General features: G+C 43.5%; 1 protein-coding gene across 2 annotated transcripts; it reads right to left on the reverse strand.

The window, feature by feature from the left end:
• Positions 1 to 250: 250 nt before the first annotated feature.
• On the reverse strand, positions 251 to 18,520 carry REM2 (RRAD and GEM like GTPase 2). Of its 2 annotated transcripts, none has more exons than XM_061590788.1 (5): positions 18,464 to 18,520; positions 9,252 to 9,538; positions 7,524 to 7,597; positions 2,336 to 2,543; positions 251 to 2,146 (listed from the first exon to the last, which is right to left on the reverse strand). In XM_061590788.1, exons 2-5 carry the CDS (start codon positions 9,523 to 9,525, stop codon positions 1,872 to 1,874), a joined length of 831 nt encoding a protein of 276 aa, XP_061446772.1. In that variant the 5' UTR covers positions 9,526 to 9,538; positions 18,464 to 18,520; the 3' UTR covers positions 251 to 1,871. The 2 variants fall into 2 exon arrangements, with proteins under 2 accessions (XP_061446772.1, XP_061446771.1); XM_061590787.1 differs by lacking the exon at positions 18,464 to 18,520 and adding an exon at positions 17,679 to 17,860.
• Between the last annotated feature and the right edge of the window lie 3,241 nt (positions 18,521 to 21,761).

Consider the following 21,761-nt stretch of genomic DNA (forward strand, 5'->3'; position numbering starts at 1 on the left):
CCCTTCTTTCAGCAAGACCCACCACTGCCTTCCACTGCCCTCTCCCCACCATCCTCCATCAATCTGTCCTTTAACATTCCTTTTCTTCCTTGCTGCTCACATAACCACCCCACTTTTATTGTTCGGAACAGCCCCTGCCCTGCCACAACAGGTGATCAATACAGGTGGTATCATAGAAAATGGCTTTAATTGGAAAATAAGCACACAGCATTTGTCAGGCACTCTGCCTCAAAGGTTTTTTTTTGGGGGGGGGCAGGGGAGTATACAGAAGGCTACATCCTCAGAATCCCTGTCATTTTGGCAGCAGAAAGCGGTCTTCTCTGGGGAGTGAGATTCCTGGCCCTTTTAAGAGCTTTTTAAAAGAGCAGGGCAAAGCCAGTTAATCATTTAAAGGTTCAATTTCATTGTAGTCTTTAAAACAAAGATCCAGGGACAGCAGTCAGAAGACACACCCCATCTTGTATACTTTGACACGTGTGCCTTTAATAATAGTCTTTTTAAATTGGAGGTTATAGACTGCTGGCTTGTGGAGACTTCTCAGTCTGTATCTGGATTAAATGGTCGCTGTTGTATGGCTTTACACGCGTCTTTAAAATGATGTTGAGGTTAAATAGATATTGAGGTTAAATAATAATCCAACTTCTATAATGAGTTGAAACAGGAGAATGTGCCCTTAAGGTGGTGATTATCTTAAAAGAGAAGTACATGCATTTAGTGTATAAAACAGCAATTCCTTTGCTGAGTTCTTAAAAAAAAATGGTTAAAAGGTGAGCATTGATTGACATATGGAGTATAAATAAGCAAATGGAATAAGCTTTTGCAAGGCTGCAATTAGCTGGTTGAATTGGGCACGTTGAGGGGGTGCCCTTAAGTGCTCTTTAGAAATGAGGTACACGAAGCTTAGAGACTGACTCTTCTATTATGTAGCAGTATGAGATTAAAATGCCCCCTTGTGCCTTTAACTGCCTTTTAAAAGTAAAGGCAAATATTTAAGCAAGCACAAAGCATTCCTGTTTGTTAGACCCTACAGAGGGACATTCTGAGGTCAGTGCCTTTAAGCAGGGCCTCTTAAAGGTGAGGTGTGGTGCACAAACGTAGAAGAAGCAATCACTTCTAGCACAATATTAGATCTTCTACAGCATGTGCGAATGCAAAAAGCAAAATGGCACCTCTAAAAATAGGAGATGTATATCTTAGGAGATACATAACAAAGTAGCACAACAGATAAGGCTTTGCGCAAAGGTCTAGACAACTTGTTCACGTGTACACAGTAGACAAACGTTTCACTTGAGATTTAGTGCCTTAAAAAAATTCCTTCTTAAGAAAGTGTGGGCACCTGAGTGCCACAGACAAAAAAGGAACAGAAATCATGAACAAAAGTCCTGAGTCTGTTGACTGAAGCATTTTGTACCAGTCTGGCACCTTTAAGACCCCTTTAAAGGTGAAGTTCAAAATTATGGCGGACAAAAATAAATCTCACCACAGTGCCAGGAAAAAAATATTTGAAAAGGTGAGAGGCACGTGAGTTTGGAGAGGAGTTGGTATCTCCAGCTTCTATAAAGCCTTCCATGAGCGAGTATTAAATATTTTTGTAAAACTGTTTATTTTATTTTAGAGGCCCTCTTAAAGATCCAGCATGGCGCAGAGGACAAAAACAACTGAAGCTGGTCAAGTTATGCACTGAAGCTGATTGGAGAGTCAGGCCTAAGAGGATTCTGGGTGCTTTTCTATGTTCAGGAGCAGCCCCTTCCTGGGTCAGTTTGGCTGCCATCCTGAGCTCAATGCAGGTGGGGATAAGGAGAGCATGTGATGCAGTGCCGTGCCTTTCCTTGCAGAGACTTCCGGGATGTCGATGATGGGGAAAATGAGGCTCATAGCACGGAAAGGTCATTGCAGGATTTTGACCTTTGCTTGAAGAAGCGTCCATTCCGTGGCACAAGGCTAGAGAGGAACCGTTTGGCTTTTTTAGTGAGGCTCTCGCGACGGCCCCCGGCCCCCTCCCCGCTGAAGCCATTGCCCTCGCGCCGACGGCGGCGCAGCCGGATCTGCCGCACAACGCCTTCAAAGAGCTCCTCTGTGTTGTGATGTAACGCTGCGGATGTCTCAATATGTTTGCAGTTCATCATAACTGCCAGGCTGCGGCCCTCTGGGTGTGGAGGCAAGAAAGAGATTTTTTTTTTTAGCAAATTCTTCTAGGTTCTTTTTCCTAGCCCTGTCCCCAGGAGAATGAATGAATTCCTCCAAACAGCTTCTAAAATGGTTGTATAGAAGCCATGTGGGTTGTGGTGGGCCATTCTGCTCCCAGTGCTTAGGCAGCAGTATTTAGGTAACTTACCCTCCCGTGAGACCTCCCGGGATCGGGCCAAGTCACTCTTGTTCCCCACCAGGATAATAGGGGGATCCGTTCGAGGGCACCCTGCCCGCAGGCGCAGGAGAGTAGGTGGCACTTGTGTGAAGCTGCGGCGATCGGTCACTGAGAAAACCAGCAGGAAAGCATCTCCCGTTTGCAGACAGGATTCCTGCATCCATCCTCCAGGGTCTGCCTGCAGAAAAGTGTGTGGGGAGGCAAAAAGACCAAAGAGAGGCAAAATGAGGGTGTGTGTATGTAGTTCAGAGGTTGGCAACCGTTTCAGGACAGCAGGCACATCTGAAATGTTGAGAAAAGTGCTGTGGGGTGGCAAGCACAAAATGGCTGCCGGGAGGATATGGCATACTACCAAATGATTTCTGCATCTGAAACAGCAGAAAAAGAGATGGAACCACAAAACTGTGTTGAATACCTGCCCCCTTCCCAATTAATGGGGGGGGGGAAGAGAAATGGCACATATATATATATATGTATATGCCACTGCCATGCTCTCTCTCAGAGACAAGCTCTTGGCATGTCTCCTCTGTTCGGAAGGGAAGGGATGCAATGTGGGCATGCTTAAGGGGCCATGTTCAGTGCAGGAGTTCCAGAGTAGCCAGACTAATCTTACCTCATTTTTTGATCGGGTAACCTCCCTGGTAGACTGTGAGAATGGGGAAGTAACAAGTGGGGTGCTGCAGGGCTCAATCCTGGGCCCAGTATTCTTCAATGTTTTTAATGATGACTTGGATGAGGTGGTGTAGGGAATGTTTATCAAATTTGCAGGTGGTATAAATTGGGAGGGACAGCTACTATCCTGGGGGCCAGAAATAAAATTCAAAGTGACCTTGATAGGCTAGAGCAAAAAACAGAATGAAATTTAACATGGATAAGTGCTAAGTTCTGCACCTGGGAAAAATAAACCACATGCACAGTTATAAGATGGGGGATGCTTGGTTTAGCCACACTACATGTGAGAAGGATCTTGGGATTGTTGTTGATCACAACCTGAATATGAGCCAACAATGCAATGTGGCTGCAAAAAAGGCAAATGCTATTTTAGGCTGCATTAACAGAAGTATAGTTTCCAAATTGTGTGAAGTATTGGTTCCCCTCTGTTCGGCACTGGTTAGGCCTCATCTTGAGTACTTCTAGTTCTGGACACCACACTTGAAGGATGCAGACAAACTGGAACGGGTTCGGAGGAGGGCAGCAAGGATGCTCAGGCGTCTGGTAACAAATACTTGTACAGTTTTTACACAGAGCAGGGCCAGGATCTCTTCTTAATCATCCTGGAGTGCAGGACATGGAATAATGGGCTCAAGTTGCCAGAAGCCAGATTTTGGCTGAACAGCAAGAAAAACTTCCTAACAGAGCAGTACAAGAATGGAACCAATTCCCTAGGGAGGTGGTGGGCTCTCCAACCCTGCAGGCCTTCAAGAGGCAGCTGGACAGCAACCTGTCAGGGATGCTTTAATTTAGATTCCTGCATTGGGCAGGGGATTGGACTCCATGGCCATATAGGCCCCTTCCAACTCTATTCTGTGAGCAAACAGGAACTGAGTAGGAAGAGCAGACAGTCTGTTGTGAGCTGTGGCTTTTCTGAGGGGGTCTTTCCTGAGGCCTTTTGCAGGACTCTGGCTGGCCAGCCCTGGTGTAGGTTATTTGGGGATTTTACCCATAACTGTACTGTTATGGACACAGCCCCTTTAAAGAAAACTTAGCTAGTAAGACATCAGCATTTTAACTTATGTATCTGTAAGGACCACAGCTCAGGGGCAGAGCGCCAGCTTTGCACGCAGACGGTCCCAGGTTCAATCCGTGGCATCTCCAGATAGGGACGGGAGCGACTCCTGTCTGAAACCCTGGAGAGTCACTGCCAGTCAGTATGATGGATTGAATAGTCTGCCTCAGAATAAGGCAGCTTTCTGTGTATGTATGTATTTTCTTTAAAATACTTCTATCCTGCCCTTTTACCCTACAACAGGGCACTCAGGGTGGCTTACAATACAATCGCACACATGCATAATAAAATTATACACTATAAAAACACAAAACTTGACAGTAAATTAAAATACAGAAAGTACAATTAAAATACATAAAATACAATATGCATATATGTACAGACAGATGTGTATATATATGCACAAATATATGGGGGAATGATACTAAAAGGACTCCAAAGATTAAAATAAAAAGCGTAAAAACAGTGTCAGGCTCACCTGTGGGTCCCTCCGGAACAAGAGACATACTTGTATGTGAATAAAAGCAATTGCTCTGAAGCAAAAAAATGCTATTTTTATATGTCAGTACACTTAGAAGAGGCAGCCGAGAGGAGGGAATGTCTCCTAAGAGAGTGCCAGCCACTTGCACATTTTTTCACATGTGGTTGTATTGGGAGGGGGAAAAACATATATAAAAGCCATAGCTTATTAATGTATTGAAAATATAATGGATTCATCCAGCTTGTTACTAGACTGAACGTGCCAGCTCTATTACCCAGCTGTGTTTAGATAATGGACAGTTCAAATAAACAGGAGTGTGTTTTATATATTTTATTATAATTATTTAGTTCTCACCTGTAAGGATACAAATCCTTCCAAGGTGGCTTACAGCTAAAGTCAAAATGTAACAATGAAATCATAAGGTAACAGCTCATCAGGATCCTTCCCACACGGTAGTTGGTGCAGTTGGCAGTTATGGGGAGGAGAAATGACATGCAAATATTTGAAAAAGGTGAATTTGGATCATGAAGGAATTTGGATAATTGCAATGCAGGCAATGGGAATTCTGTTGCATATTCTCCCTAGCAGTTGAATATGCTCTCCATATATATTTGCATAAAAGCATTGTATGCCTGCCATCACGCTGCCCAGAAACGCTGCCAATTTCTACATCAATTTGCATGTTCATGCTTGCCAGTGGTATATACCACCCCCGTAATTCCCAAACTGTTGTGTTAACTTAATGTCAATTTGAATAAATTTGTGTACCACTCTCCCTCACTTCAGGAATGCTATGAAATTTTGGAACGCATTCCCATGCAAACTAGATGTTAAAAACAATAAAAAGATAATTCCATACGGTTGTCTAGCTTTGTGTAAATCTTGAATATAACTGCATACATTCCTCAACCATACCAAAATGTTTGCATAATTTAGTCTACCCCTTGTCATAACAAAGTAGGCACTGAAGAACTATGCCCTGGTCCACTGGAAATCCCACTCAGTAATCTCCCCACCTTCTGATATTTTGCCTGGCATTGCTCACACGTTCTCCAAGCCTTAAGGACTAGGAACCTGGTTCAAGTAAATTGTCGTAACAGCAGCAGCAACAGTGATTCTCAGGATACTGGATTTATAACTTACCTATTTCTGTGCATGTGAAGAATTCTGGAACACACCGATTTTGAAAATAGAAAACTAGGGCAGATGCTGGACCTGCTACTGGGTATAAAACCATCTGCTCAATCCTGTCTGGATTAACTCTGCATTGTCTGCGCTAGTTTGGTTAGGCTGGGGCTGTCACCCATTTAAAGATAGCTGGGTAAGTTACAATTCACAGTGCAAATAATCCACTTTGACAGAGGGGTGACTCACATAAGGAAAATGGCAGAGAGGATTAAATCCACCTTCTGTAGTGTACAGTCCCAAAACACCCTCCACCCCCCAGAAACTGAAAGAGATCAGAGATTGAATTGCAGGTCTCCACTGTATTGTCTAGCTATGAATTTTCATTTATTCGGTTGTCATTATTTGTTTATGAACCAGCCAACAGCCTTGAAAACGAGCATATTTTCTTTGGTGCAAATCTGAACTAACAAGGAATTGGGATCCAAAAAAGTCAGACTGAAAACTGCCTATGGTACATATGTGGATGATTTATAAACAAATTAAAAACGTGAATAACATGTACACATCTGCAGCTGAATGAGCAAGAGTAAATATAACCAGTATATACAAAAACAACTCCTGAAATATAGTATCAAAACATATGACCAAATGCATTTCGACAGTCTTCTTCAGTGGTCAATCAATGTACAAACAACTATACAATTCAGCATAAGTGTATGTAACAATACAATTCACAGTACAACTCCATTTAAAACTACAGAAATAAGATCTGGAGATTTCCTGAATGCTACACCAAAATATATATAGAAGACACTCTCCAACTCTGAGCATTGCAAGACTGTCCCTCCAATTTATACCAACTCAATAAAATTATTTATTTCTTGTAGATTTGAGTTAGTTTGAATTGGAAGGACTGTCTTGCAATGCTCAGAGTTGGAGACTGTCTTCTATATATATTTTGGTGTAGCATTCAGGAAATCTCCAGATCTTATTTCTGTAGTTTTAAATGGAGTTGTACTGTGAATTGTATTGTTACATACACTTAATGCTGAATTGTATAGTTGTTTGTACATTGATTGACCACTGAAGAAGACTGTCGAAATGCATTTGGTCATATGTTTTGATACTGTATTTCAGGAGTTGTTTTTGTATATACTGGTTATATTTACTCTTGCTCATTCAGCTGCAGATGTGTACATGTTATTCACATGTTTTTAATTTTTTTATATAAAGAATCTACATCCATATCATAGGCAGTTTTGAGTCTGATTTTTTTGGTTCTCAATTCCTTGTTTTTCCAAATTCCAGTTTGTTGGGATATACTTTTTGGTTTGTTTTAGATTAAAAATCTGACACAGCAGGCACGATCTGAGAAGAAGAGGCATTCTTCTCTCTCTCTCTCTCTCTCTCTCTCTCTCTGTGTGTGTGTGTGTGTGAGTGAGAGAGAGAGAGAGAGAGAGAACCTCTAAGGCAGCTTTTGCCAATCTTCCAGATGGTATGGACTGCAGGTTTCTTCAGCTGGCTGGCTGGGACTGGTAGGAATTGCACTGCAAAACATCTGAAGGGCACCAGTTTTCAGAAGGTGGCCCTAAAGCTGTGCCTGCCATTTTATGGTTGACATAATTTACATTAAAAATAAATTTTAAAATGTTTTAAGTGTGTTGCCAGATTGATCAGGCATGCAGTTTTTAAATTAGTAAAAATATTTTAAATCAGTTAATCTAGCAAACTGCATGACTAAATATTGTACTCATAGATTGGATGTTATTCCCCCCCCCCGGAACGATCCTCTGGGGGTTGGGGGGTGACAGATACGTCCATACCTGATCCCAGATGTCGTATAATATTAGGGTGACTTCTTCATCATCCACATAGAATCTTCGTTCATAGGAATCCTCTGGGGGAATAAAAGAAAATGGTGTGTATGTGTGGAAAAGAGTGCAAGAAGAAAATTGTGGAATTATTGGAAACCGTGTCTGGTAATGTTTATGGGAGCAAAGGACTTGCACAGGAGTGCGAACCCCAATTTACAGAGGATAGCTTGAGGATGACCTTATGAAACTGTTGCCAGATACCTCTCTGCCGTCTCATATTGATTTTTGTGGCTGATAGGTTGGGTGGGTTGAATTTGCCTTTGTTCTACTCAAGAGTAGACTCACTGAAATTAATAGACCTAAGTTAATCATGTCCATTGATTTAAATGGACCTACTCTGAGAAGGACTAGTGTTGGATACAACCCTATATATTTAAAAGTTTGACAATAAGTTGTTTTACCTCAGCTGCCTAGGGGAGTCTTCATGGTAGAAATGGGTAAGAATTAGGTAAATGAAATTATTTTTAAGGAGCATTCCAGGGTGATCCAAGCATTCTAGCAAGACTTAGGCCATGTGTGCATCATACATTTAAAACCCTCATATATAATTTTAAGAATCCTGGCTTCCCATGAAGCATCTTGGGAACTGTAGTTTAGGTTGTTTTTAACTTTTAATTATGTGCATTAAAATTGTTACCCTCTCTGGGACCTCTGGGTGGGTAATAATAATACTAACAACAACAAGAAGAGTGTCACTAGTTGTTAGGAGATCCCCCATCTCCCTCACAGAGCTACAGTTCCCAAAGTTCACTGGGAAGAGGGATTGACTGTTAAACCGCTTTGGGAATTGTAGCTCTGGGAGAGGAATAGGTGCTTCCGCACTCTTAACAAGCTTCAGTTCCCAGAATTCTTTGGGGGAAGCCTTGGCTGTTAAAAGTACTATAAGAGTGCTTTACATTTTTAGTGTAGAATGCAGATAGGGCTCCAGACGCGCACACAGATACACAATATACAGTTTTTTGTGTGTCTGTAGTACTCACTGGCATGGAGTACCAGCACTTCTTTTTTTGCTTCCTGTGGAAGCCATTTTTTGTTGGCACTCATAGCACGTTTATCAAGATGTAAGTACCGGCACCTCATTTTTCAGGTAAATGAAATTATTTTTAAGGAGCATCACAGGGTGATCCAAGCTTTCTAGCAAGATTTAGGCCATGTGTGCATCATACATTTAAAACCCTCATATACAATTTTAAGAATCATGGCTTCCCACAAAGCATTTTGGGAAAAAGCAGATTTAAGAGAACTATCAGGGCAAAACCAAGATAGTTCCCTTCCTCCATTTTGAAATTCTGGCCCAATAACTTAAATTTAGCACAAAAAACTGCTTAAAATGAGACGCACCTGCAGAGTTGCCAGTCCTTCCCCACCCGTCCTGACAAGAATGCTTTGACAAGCAGAAATTCAACAGGTGAATTTGAGAACAGGATGCAGGGCTACATGGGCCTTTGGTCTCATCCAGCAGGCCTCTTCTCATATTTATTTAAATAAAGAACAATAAAATGTTCTTTTCTGAAGCATACAATTCTCTCCCTTCTCCCTCCACAGCACGTCTGTGACAGGAAAAACAGCATATGTTGTACTTCTGCTTTTGACATAGTAAGCGCACAGCCGAATTAAAAGATGGCAACCCCTTCTGCCCCCTTACCACAACATTCTCCTCCATCTCCCTCAGCTCACCTGTATGCTCTTCCTCATGGTGGGCGCCCCCTTTCAGGCCTCCAAAGATGGCCACCAGTGTGGTCTTCCCCACACCGCTCTCGCCAAGCAACATTACTTTGTAAGGGCCTTGCCCCCCTGCAGGGCTTGCTCCCCCGTTGCCCCCTACCTCTGGGGAGCTCGGGGGTGAGTCCAGTTCATCCACCGCTGATGCTCTCACCAGCTGGTGTTTGATGGGCAAGGGCATGCTGCCACGCCGTGGTCCGGCACCTGCAAGTGCTGGGGGCAACGTCATGATGGACAGGGAGCTGCAGGAATAGGGGTGAGGTACACAAAGAATGAGAGCATGAGCATTTCTGCACAGGCACAGCATTCCCACATGAGAAAAAAAAGTTTCTGGATGCAGCTCAGAATACTGAAGCCATTCATGGGTTGGGAGGCCCAAGGACCTTCAGTCTCCTCATCAGCTTATGCTGGGGTTGCCAGGTCAGAAGCATCCCAAAACATGAGATTTGAGGGGCGGGCTCGAGTGATGTCATAGGGCAGGCCCGAGTGATGTCATTAAGCATGATACATTAAGCATCAATCACAGTTGCTTGGAGCATACAATTAAAAAATACCTGATTAGAAATTAAAATAGAAAGCTAAAAGATGGAGCCTGGGTAGGGAACATTTAATCTAGCCTACTTGCTTGCAGCAAAAAGGGTTTGAGTGCCTTCAGGCCAGGCCAGTCACCAGAAAGCCACTGTAAGAAGTAAGGAGCTTGGTGTTGTGGAGATGTGAGATGGGAGCATTGGGGAGTAAAGATGGAGGCTCCTGAAGGCTACAATTCTAAACACACTTACTAAGAGATTAAGCCCCATAGAACTCAACAGGACTGACTTCTGAGTAGATGTAGTTTGGATTGTACTGTTGGTGAGCCTTGACTAGCGATCCTCTGCAAAGACATCCATCTCCAAGCAGGGTTGGCAACCCCCTGCCTGGAATGCCCTGCCCTTATCTTTTAACGTGGCTGCTCCAAACATCTTTACAGATTTGACCCTTCACTTCAGAAAGAGGTCTGAGAAATGAGTAAGAGTAAGAAGTATCTTTTAAAATTGTTCTTTTCAATTCACTCTTGTATGCACATCATACCTAGGGCAGATCCACATCATTCATTTAAAGCACATTCAACACCCATTTGAAGCACATGAATCCCACCACAGAATCATGGGAGCTGCAGTTTGTTAAGAGTGGTGAGAACTATAACTGTGAGAGGGAAATGACACTTCCCAGGATTCTTTAGAGGAAGTTGTGCGCTTTAAATGCGAGTTGGATGCGCTTTAAACGTATTGCGTGAATCCACTTAATAAATTTTGCCTGCATGTAAATTGTTTTAATTAATTTTTCAAAATGGAAATGAACTATAAGCTGTAGTGGGTGACCATGGGCTACTCACCATTTCTCAGCCTATCTGCCCCTCAGGATGAAAACAATGGAGAACCATGACCACCCCAAGGCATACTTAAAATGTAGAGGAAGTATTGTACAACCATAGTGTGAATCGGATACTTATTGGGGCACAGTATGACAAAATATTTATATAAGTATGACTATCAAATATATTTATTATTTACGCAACCTGTAAAGGTATTTATAGTGCAATCCTATGTTTGTTTACTCAGAAGCAAGTCCCAATGTATTCAATGGGGCTTACTCAAGCAGGGAAAACTGTACCCTCAAGTGATAAGGAACTTGTTCTTTTAACAAGCCTTTTAAGTTGAGACCTTATGTCTGTGTTTGTGTTGGAAATCTCTTTTTAATGTTTTTAAACCTTTTCTTAAAAAAAATTTTTTAAAGCTTTTAAAAATGTTTTTAAAGATGTTTTGTTTTAATATATTTTAAAGTCTGTTTTTATGATTTTAGTGCTCTTGTCTGCCGCCTTGGGCTCCTGCTGGGAGGAAGGGCAGGATATAAATCAAATAATAAATAAATAAACTTCATTCACCCAACCCAAAATTTGGAATCATGCCACTTTAAGCTGTTTTGCAACTGTTTATACTTGTTTTATGGTTATTGAAGGGGTTTATTTCTTATTGTGAGCTGCCTTGGTTTCCAATCACCAGCCCTACCTCACAGGGTTGTTGGAAAAGCTACACACACACACACACACACACACTTGCAGGTGAAAAAATACACCCCGTATAATAGTTTATTGTCATACTAGTTGGTAATTGAGGAACACTTTTTTTTAAAATCAGTATTAGTTTCCTACATAATAAAAACTGATACCTAGGTAAACCCTGCCTAATTGCTTTAAAAATAGGATTGGAGAGGGAGAGAAAGATTTACAACACAAACACAAGTATGTGCTATGTTTACTCAAAAGTCCCATTAATTTACAGCACAATGCTAACCATGTCTACTCAAAAGTAAGTCCTAATGGAGTTCAATGGGGTTTACTCCAGGTACATGGGATTAGCATTGCTTTACTCCCAGAAAAGAAAAGCAAGTATTGGATTAAATACTTTCATATTTCATAGCCCAGGGTCTGACTTTTGCACACAAGAGAAAAAAAACCTTTAAGCCATATTACGCAAACTGCAAAATCTCAAAGCCACCATATGCTGATGTTGAAATTAAGCCTAGGCATGCCTGGATCAACAAGTCACAACTCTGGCTTCATTTATTGGCTACAATCCTGAAAGGGTGGGGTTAGAGCAAGAGCTTGGAAAAGTTACTTTTTTAAACTACAACTCCCATCAGCCCCAGCCAGCATGGCCACTGGATTGGGCTGATGGGAGTTGTAGTTAGAGCTAGGAGCTATTAAAGATCTGTAAAACAGATTTAACAGTTGACGTTTTGGTGTATATGTTGGGAACCAGACCACCTAGAAACTTTTTTTAAAAAATTGAAGCTGAGAGTCTGGAGATTAAGGGGTGCTAGGTGGAGAACTGGAGGGGACCCCCAAAAACTAGAGACTCCGGCCCAAAACCGGAGACCTGGTAACCCTAGCTTATGCTGAGGTGGTAATCATGAAGGTCCTTCTCAGGGTGCCTTGCTGAACAAGGTAAGTCAATTGGTGACTGGGCCCTATGGATGGGCAAATCTGTCCATTTTGGTTTCTATTTTTTCCCATTTTTAAGTTCAGTTCTCAACATTTCCACATCAGTTTGTGACTTCTTTTTTAAGAGTCCTCATGAAAATTCATCTGTGGATTTCTTGTAATATACACGTTTGCAAAGCAATTTTCCCTAATGGACATATTTTTGTGAAGCTATTTTTCCTAATGTAATGAATTATTGTATGGGTTGCATTCTACTAACTCCTACTCCGAGTTAACCCACTGAAACTATGTTGGTCAAATCTATTAAATTTAATGGGTCTACTCTGAGTAGACTAGCATTGAATACCACCCTATGTTCACCTGTTTGTGAAAACATGTATTTTAATGCAAACTTTACCCTAGTATATGCACTTTTGTACACATTACTCCCCAAAGATGCTTGCCTGAGATCCACATTGTTGAGTTTTCCATAGCCAGTGAAGATTGATTGTTTTTTTTCCAGGACTTTTAAGATAATTTTAAACCCAAAATTTCCTTGGTTTTATCCTGCTGTCAGTTGCCATTTTTCTTCTTGTTATTTGCATTGTATTTTATAAAGCTGATCGTTTTATTTATATGATTCTTGTGTGGTTTCTCTTCACTGAGTGGCTCTTAGCACAAACGAAGCCGCGGTTTGTAAAAGTGAAAGGATCCATTTAATTTTACCACAGGATGTAGAGATACTGCACTGTTGTCCAAAGATACTCATGGTACTCTTTACCACAAAAATAACGTGTGAAAAAGAAGATGGAAGTGGTGGTGGTTGTTTTACTGCTGCGTAGCTGAGATCCCACAAATATGTTGGGGCAATTTTGAGTTCCCTCTGAATACTACCATTTGTGGCAAACACAGTTTTCACCACAGCACTCTGCAACGTGCAGTATACCTAGCGAGGATACCTAGCACATCAGGCTAGTAACACACAACCTCTGGGGAAATGCTTATGTACCCACTTGACATCGTATAGCAAGACACCAGAGGGTGTGTTTTTAAAATCACTTGCACAGTTACGCAACCAACCTCTCCACACACACACTGTGGCAGATAAACTCACCAAGAAAGAGAAAAGTGAGACAGTGTGACCACAAAGGACAATTACATAGCTGTTGTGTAGATTTTCAACATAACGCAACACATATACAAAAACTAGTAGAAGCACCTAACACCTCTCTCTCTCTCTCTCTCTCTCTCTCTCTCTCACTCTTGCTCTCTCTCTTTCTCTCTCTCTCTCTCTCTCACTCTTGCTCTCTCTCTCTCTCTCTCACTCTCTCTCTTTCTCTCTCTCTCACTCTTGCTCTCTCTCTCTCTCTCTCTTTCTCTCTCTCTCTCTCTCTCACTCTTGCTCTCTCTCTTTCTCTCTCTCTCTCTCACTCTTGCTCTCTCTCTTTCTCTCTCTCTCTCTCTCTCACTCTTGCTCTCTCTCTCTCTCTCTCTTTCTCTCTCTCTCACTCTCTCTCTCTGTCTCACACACACACACATCTGTAGAGCTAGAAAGACATGGTAAAGAACAAACACACAACACTTGCCCTCCCTTGCTTCTTGCAAACACTCCCTCCACAAATTAGAGAAATTATTAGATCAGCTATTTATTTGTTTAAAAGATGTATACCTTGCCTTTCCTCAATGAGCCGAAGGTGACTAACAAATACATGTGAAAATGATAACTGTGCAGTCTTATACATGTTTACTCAGAAGCAGACTGCCAGTTACCAGGACTGCAAAGCTTGAAGGGAGGCACTCTCTGGTAGGACCAGCGCCAGAGGGTGGCCAGGTTGGGCCCTGGCCGAAGGCCCCTGCAGCCCAGAGGGCCCCCTGAAGGGCCCCTCTTTAGGTTAGGAGGGTGGCAATCCTGTTCCATGCAATCCAACCCTGCTGCAGATCGCAGAGAGGGAGCCCCCAGACACCCTGCAATACAGACAGCCTGCCCAAATGCCTCACCTACCTCTCCTGTCAGTGTGAATGCTGTGCGTCCTGTGCGCACATGCTTGCCATCACCCAAGATAGTGATGGAGGCTTCCCTAAGGGGCTGACACCCCCACCATCATCTTGGTTGACGACAGGCATGCATGCACTCTGTGCTCATCTTTCACACAACACAACACAAGAAGTAGGTGGGGTACACGGGTGGTCTTATTAGCCCAGTACTGCCTGTATCAGGGGGCTTGTTGGGCTACGACACCATGGGCCCGGGGCAGACTGGTGGCGGCCCTGCTCTCTGGGCTCTGTCACTGGCTAGGAAACTGGGGCCACTGGGAGGATGCAGCCCATCTCCCAGGAAGAACATCAGGACCAACCTGGCCCCATCCATCAGCCTGTGAAGGGACAGGTGCTTGAATGCTTGCTTTCCTCTTCGCTTTCTGTTTGTTATTCCTTCTGTATTGTGACTCAGATTGTGAGCCTGCAGGCAGGGACTGTTTTACCTTTTGAATATATGTACAGTCCTTAGAAAATTGTAGGCGTTTTATAAGTATTAATAATATTAAAAATGATTGTAATAATTATAGTAACTATTAATTCCTTTTGAGTACCATGCAGCTTATTTAGACCGCAACCCCATACCAAGTTAGCAGCTTTAATGAACAATTAAACACCGTCAGTAAAGCAGCCATAAACACTTTTTTAAAAAGCAGAGAGAGAGAAAAAATCATATTGCAACCATCATCACAAATAGTTTAACCACAGCAATTACATCACTTCCAAAAGGGAGCAACTATTTATGGCCCCAAAAACCTTCCTGAAAAGGGAGGTTTTGGAAACCATTAGCGAGGGTGCGAGGTGAGCCACCGCTCCCTTTGGAAGGAGGACCAGAGCTTGGGGGCAGCCACTGAAGAGGCCCTCTCCCTGCGCCCAATTACGCATTTTTCTGGGGATGTTGTGCACACACAGGAATGCCTGTGATGATGATATCAATAAGAAGATAGGCTCAAACAGGAGAGGGTGGGCTTTGTCTCTTTTTCTGCTCTGCAGGAAAGAAATTACTTTTGGGAGACACCCCAGTGTTCAGGCTTTTGTATCTGGATTGCCATGGCTGGAGTTGTGATAGTATTTTTGCCAGGGTTGTTCCTAGTGTAGTTTGATGCGTGGAAGTTTTGGCATCCCCTATAGCTTGGCTCACTTTCTTGAGTTACCAGGTATCTGGATGCCCATGTCTCTTCATTGTTTGTAGCCTATGTGTGTGATTTGTTCCCCTTTTCTTCCCCCCCCCTTTTTTTTGAGGACAGGGAAGTCTGAGAAAGTACAGTTGCCCCCCCATCTTTTTTTTTCCTGGCAGAACTCCTATTCCTTAACAGCTGCAAGGCACGCAGACATTCAACAGGCATAGCTTCCCCCAGCCTGGAGTTGCAATAACAGAATGCGCTTGCCCAGGGGTGTAGTCACCCAAGATCTCTGGGGTGTGTCTTATGATTCCTTACTTTTTTGGGAGCAGGGTTCCAATGTCTCCAGCATCTTATGAGCCAATCAGCATGAAAGGGGAGTGTATTAGCCACTAAGAGACTTCTAACATGCTTTCTTGTCCTTTCCTGCTGACTGGAGCCAATCAGAGTGAAAGGAGGTGAGTCAGCCACTGAGAAGACTCTTTTCAGTAGTTAACTCTCCCTAGGGACTTCTGTTGTTGTGGGAGAAGGCATGAATGAGGATCTCATTCTCAACCCAGCAGCAAAAAAGGGGGGCATGGCTGTGACAGTCATGAAGGGACCCTGCATTTCTGAATTTGTCACTACACTATGGACTTGGCTACAGTATGAAGCTTATACAAGGCGCAGGAGCCCTGCTGGGAGGAGGAGGAGGAGGAGGGAGGGGTAAGATGGCCATCTTAAAGGAAAAGGATGGATGGGGATAGTATCCTGGCTTTGGGCAGAAGAGTGGACTGTTTTTACAGGTCTGGAATTCTACACATCGTTGGGAAAAAATAAAGCCAGTAACTTCCCCTCACACACAACAACAGAGTATCCTAACACCCCAAACACCGCACAGCAATAAACATACCTCCAATAAAAGTCAGTGAATGCCTATAAAACCCACACAACAGTTCCCCACCCAGGAGCATATACAAATAGAATAAGAGTAGGATACAAACAAGCACATAACCTTCTGGTCACATAAGCGCACAGACACACCCACCAAAACAAACGGCAACCAGTTCGTACACAGCACTCACACCATGAGCCTAGCTAACATACTCAGTTTGAGGACACTGTGCCAGCTTGCCACGGATGTGCAACAGCTCATAACCAGGGTTGCATCTCATGTGCAAGTACAGAGTCCCTGGAAAACAGACACACAGGGTCACACAGTACATGCATGCACAGTAGCAGACTTGCCATTTGCCTACAAATGTTGCACATGGTTGGGATAAAATCATGCCCTCATTTGAGCCATCTGATGAGTGGTTTATTCAGAGGCACACAAAACTAACAGATTTGCTGTATTCACACCAACAGAGGCATGGGTGTACACACCTCTGCACAGCAAAGGTCTAAGTAGGCATCTCAGTGCATCTTGCATGCAGCCACTTATGCTTGTGATGCATGTGTTTGTCTATTGTACATGGACAGAGTATAGAGGCATGCACAGTATCGCTACACACACACTTTCCACTGTGTGTGCCTGGATACACATGAAAGCAGAGATAGCATTCCAAACGGCGATACTTACACAAACCTAAATATCCTCAACTTCATCCACATCCACAACATAACACTCCAAGCCACACAGGATCCCATGAAAGACAAGAACAAAGAGCCTGCCCAACTACAGCTGCACAATCAGTCCATGGGTTGTATATCCTGCAACAACTTCTTCATGAGAACATGTCATACACAGGCACACACTATGTGAGCACAAATCTCACTGATATCATAGATACACATATTCCTATTCGCACAAACCCTTGTTTCTTGTGAGTGCTGATTGCAAGTGAGGTTTCTGCACATATAGTCTGTGCACACTATGTGTGCATACTCAAACACTGCCTCCAAGACAAACATTAATTTTATATTTGGCAGTTACACACACATACACGTCAGATTTTTCTCTACTTGGGACAGCTAGATTTCTGAGTACTGGAAATCTGGTGGAAGATTGTCTGGAGGGGTCCAATGAGGCCATCCCATTAGGGGCAATTTAAAGAATTAAAACTTTCAGACGCTATGGTAACACTGTCAAGCACCATGCATCAATCTGATTCAACTAGATTCTCACTTGCATGCAAAATCTATTGTGCACTGTAAATGCAAATTCAATTGAGCCTAGATGTGTTGTCTGAATTGTATTCTCAATGGAACTCAGTTGTCTGAAGGAATCCACCATGAGGTGGATTCGACAGTCTCTCTCTTTCTCCCATACCCCCAAGCTTTATCTACCTTGCTCGAAGTGTTGGGCCTGCTGAAATCCTTCAGGACAATTAGTTTCCACTGGATGCCTTTGCCACCCCTCTGCAACTGGAAATGTTACCGTGCATTATGAGAGGGAGTTGAAATCTCTGCAATTGTTCTGTACAGAATTCTAAGACTCTAGCAGCACAAAGTCCAAAAATAAAAAAGTCCCCTGGCACCTCAAGGAACAAATGCTTGGATTTTGGCACCAGCTCTTCCAGGTAGACAGCAGCCTACTTTGTCAGATGCCAAACTGAAGATGAGGGGGTTGAATGTAAAGGCTCTCTCCCAGAGGCACCGGCAACTCTGAACTCATGCATGCACTGTCTCAGATACACATGCTCAGCCATGTTCTCCTCTCTTTCTCTCTCTCATATTCCCACGCCGGCTGGCACACTCATCTGTGCAACCCTGCTGGCTTCACACGCACTGTCTCTCACAAAGACATCTGTTGGAGACAGAGCGACAAAGGAACAATAGGTAACACCCACCCACCATCGAACCCCCTGGATCCCACATTGCCATCCCCCCCCCAAGCCCTGCTGCTAGAGAGCCTTGTTATCCACAGCTCACTACCTGCTTTTCCAAGTAGGAGGAGGTATAACGGGGAGTCCTCACCTCTCCCTTGGCATATCTGTCTGTCTTCCCCCGCTCCTTCTTTGCCTTCTGAGCTGTTAGGAAGCCCCCTTCTGAGATGCCTTCCTCTCCCCTAAAATACCCAACGAACCACCCAAACAAATCCGGGGGTGCCCCTCCCCTCTCAAAAAACCCACCTGTTTGCAGTACACCGCAATCCAAAGCGAGGATGCCAGATTTGGAAGGACCCTCGGCTATGCCCCCTGGCTCCCTGCAGCCCAAATGTGGAAGGAGCAGCAGGCGGGATGTGCTCGGATGATAGACAGGTAGACCTAGGCAAGGGGGTGTGTTTCTGGAGAGGGGAGAGCGTGGAAGGAGAGAGGGAGTCTGTAAATGATTGGAGGATGGATGGAGAGGGAGGGAGAGTGCCACAGGCAGGGAGGCACAGACAGATGGGTAGGAAGATTAGGACATGTCTGTGGGGGATTAAGAAAGCATGTATATGCATAGCTTGGCAAATTGCTAGACATAAGAACATTTGCACCCAGACAGATCAATAGGCTGATTAATCTTAGGAGGAGAGGGTGCTGCTGAACGGGGAGACAGACAGGCAGAGAACTAAAGGAGAGGGAGGGGAAGCATAGTCACTCTGCCCGTTGGCTGGAAAACCGACTCTCGATGCAGCTTAAAACCCAGCATGATGAAGGAATCTAACTCCTCCACCACCACCACCACCACCACCCCGCCTTGGATGTGATGTGGTCCATTCCCTTTGCTGCAAGACAGGGTCCCCCCTCCGTTTACCAGCCTCTTTCCCCTGATTAAGCCACATAAAAAGGAAGCCCTAAGCAGAGGGAAGGTGCCCTGGGGGAAAAGGGCTTGCAGGCGACTTAAGGAAGTGAGCCCTGCTGCACATTGCAGATAGAACCATGTAGAACCTATGTGGTTGAAGTATGATATGCATGTATGAGAGAGAGAGAGACTCAGGATGTGCAACAAAGAGAAAAAGTGTGTGTGTGTGTCAATCAGAGAGTGAGGACTGTAAGCAAAAGCAGGAAAGAATTTCAGCAGAAAAGAGTTAAGGAACAGGTAAGATGATGAGAAAGTGAGCACAGATGCATGGATTTATCTGTAGATTAACAGAAAGAAAAAACAGATGGGGGATGAATTAATGGAAAGACCGATAACGGCAATTTGATTAATTGTGTGAGTTTGTTGTTATATGCCTTCAAGTCGATTACAACTTATGGCGACCCTATGAATCTCTTGGATATATTCATAGCGTTTTCAGGGTAAGGGGTATTCAGAGGTGGTTTACCATTGCCTTCCTCTAAGCCTACGGCACCCGGTATTTCCGGGTGGTCTCCCATCCAAGTACTAACCAGGCCTGACCCTGCTTAGCTTCTGAGATCAGATGAGATTGGGCATGTTCAGGGTAGTTATGTGTCTTCAAGTCAATTATGACTTATGGCAACCCTCCAACAGCATCTGTCGCGAACCACCCTGTTCAGATCTTGTAAGTTCAGGTCTGTGGCTTCCTTTATGGAATCAATCCATCTCTTGTTTGATCTTTCTCTTTTTCTACTCCCTTCTGTTTTCCCCAGCATTATTGTCTTTTCTAGTGAATCATGTCTTCTCATTATGTGTCCAAAGTAAGATAACCTCAATTTCATCATTTTAGCTTCTGGTGATAGTTCTGGTTTAATTTGTTCTAACACCCAATTATTTGTCTTTTTCACAGTGCATGGTATCCGCAAAGCTCTCCTCCAACACTGCATTTCAAATGAGTTGATTTTTCTCTTATCTGCTTTTTTCACTGTCCAACTTCCACATCCATACATAGAGATTGGGAATACCATGGTCTGAATGATCCTGTCTTTAGTGTTCAGTGATACATCTTTGCATTTGGGGACCTTTTCTAGTTCTCTCATAGCTGCCCTTCCTGGTCCTAGCCTTCTTCTGATTTCTTGACTATTGTCTCCATTTTGGTTAATGACTGTGCCAAGGTATTGATAATCCTTGACAAATTCAATGTCTTCGTTGTCAACTTTAAAGTTCCATAAATCTTCTATTGTCATCTTCTTGATGTTCAGCTATAGTCCTGCTTTTGTGCTTTCTTTAACTTTCAGCAGCATTTGTTTCAGATCATTACTGTTTTCTGCTAGTGGTATGGTATCGTCTGCATATCTTAAATTATTGACATTTCTCTATCCAATTTTCACACCTTCATCTTGGTCCAATCCCACTTCAGTATAATATGTTCTGCGTATAAACAAATAGGGTGATAAAATACACCCCTGTCTTACACTCTTTTTGATTGGGAACCAATCAGTTTCTCCATATTCTGTCCTTACAGTAGCTTCTTGTCCAGAGCATGGCTGTAGAATTGTGTGAGTAAATATGCAAAATTCACTGGTAGGGGTGTGTGTGTGTGTGTGTATACAAAACCAAAAATGTAAAAAATAAAACATATTTTAAACATCTAAAACACGGGTACAGAAATGGATACAACTAACAATGTGGAAAGAGAGTGACTGCTGGGTGGATAAATAAATAGTCAAACAGTCGTGGAAGGAAGAAACAGTAAACAACATCATGTAACGAGAGAGCAGGGGGAATTTCCACTGGTGAGTGTTTTGTATGGGAACAGGGATGGGCAGAGACGAGAGGCAGTTTACAGGAGAGACTCTAACGATGCTGAATTGATGCTAAGGATGCTCAGTCTAATTAGGCATTGGAGGGGAATTATACCGTTAGTCACGGGTGGGAGGATGCTAATTAGGCATAATTAATGCCTGCCATAGGGTGAGAGAGAGCCCCCTGGGAGACACAGCAAACAAGGTTGAGGCTGGCTGGGCTGTAGCCGAATCCTTGGGGACCAGGTACAAATGTATGTGTGTGCAGATATCTGCATGTTTATTTTGCTCATCTGGCTTTAGAGGCGACAACACACTGAACTGTTCTCTAAGCCCTTCATTGCACATGCTCTCTGCCCCAGCTACATTCACCAATGTAGAAGCAATGCCTCCTTGTCCTAATTACAGTCCAGAGAGGATTTGAACTCACCACCAGGGGTGTAGTTGTCAGGGGCTCGGGGTGGTATCTTAAGACCTTCTACTTTTGCGGGGAGCAGGGTCCCAGCATCTGCAGCATTCTGCGAGCCAATCACCATGGAAGGGGAGTGTCTTAGCCACTGAGAAGAATCTTCTAACATGCTTCCTTGACCTTTCCTGCTTGTTGGAGCCAATCAGAGTGAAAGGAGGGGAGTCAGCTACTGAGAAGTGTCTTCTCAGTAGCTAACACTCTCCCATTCTGTATTTATTGGCTCCTCGGGACGTCTGTTGTTGTGGGAGTAGGCATTAACAAGGATCTCATTCTCAACCCCACAGCAAAAAAGGGGGAGGGGCATGACTATGACTAACATGAAGGGACCCTGCACTTCTGAATTTGCCACTATACTACCTGCTTGCCACTCTGCCGATCCCTAGTAGGCAA

This window comes from Rhineura floridana, chromosome 11, assembly GCF_030035675.1.
Source record: "Rhineura floridana isolate rRhiFlo1 chromosome 11, rRhiFlo1.hap2, whole genome shotgun sequence".
Classification (NCBI taxonomy): Eukaryota; Metazoa; Chordata; class Lepidosauria; order Squamata; family Rhineuridae; genus Rhineura; species Rhineura floridana.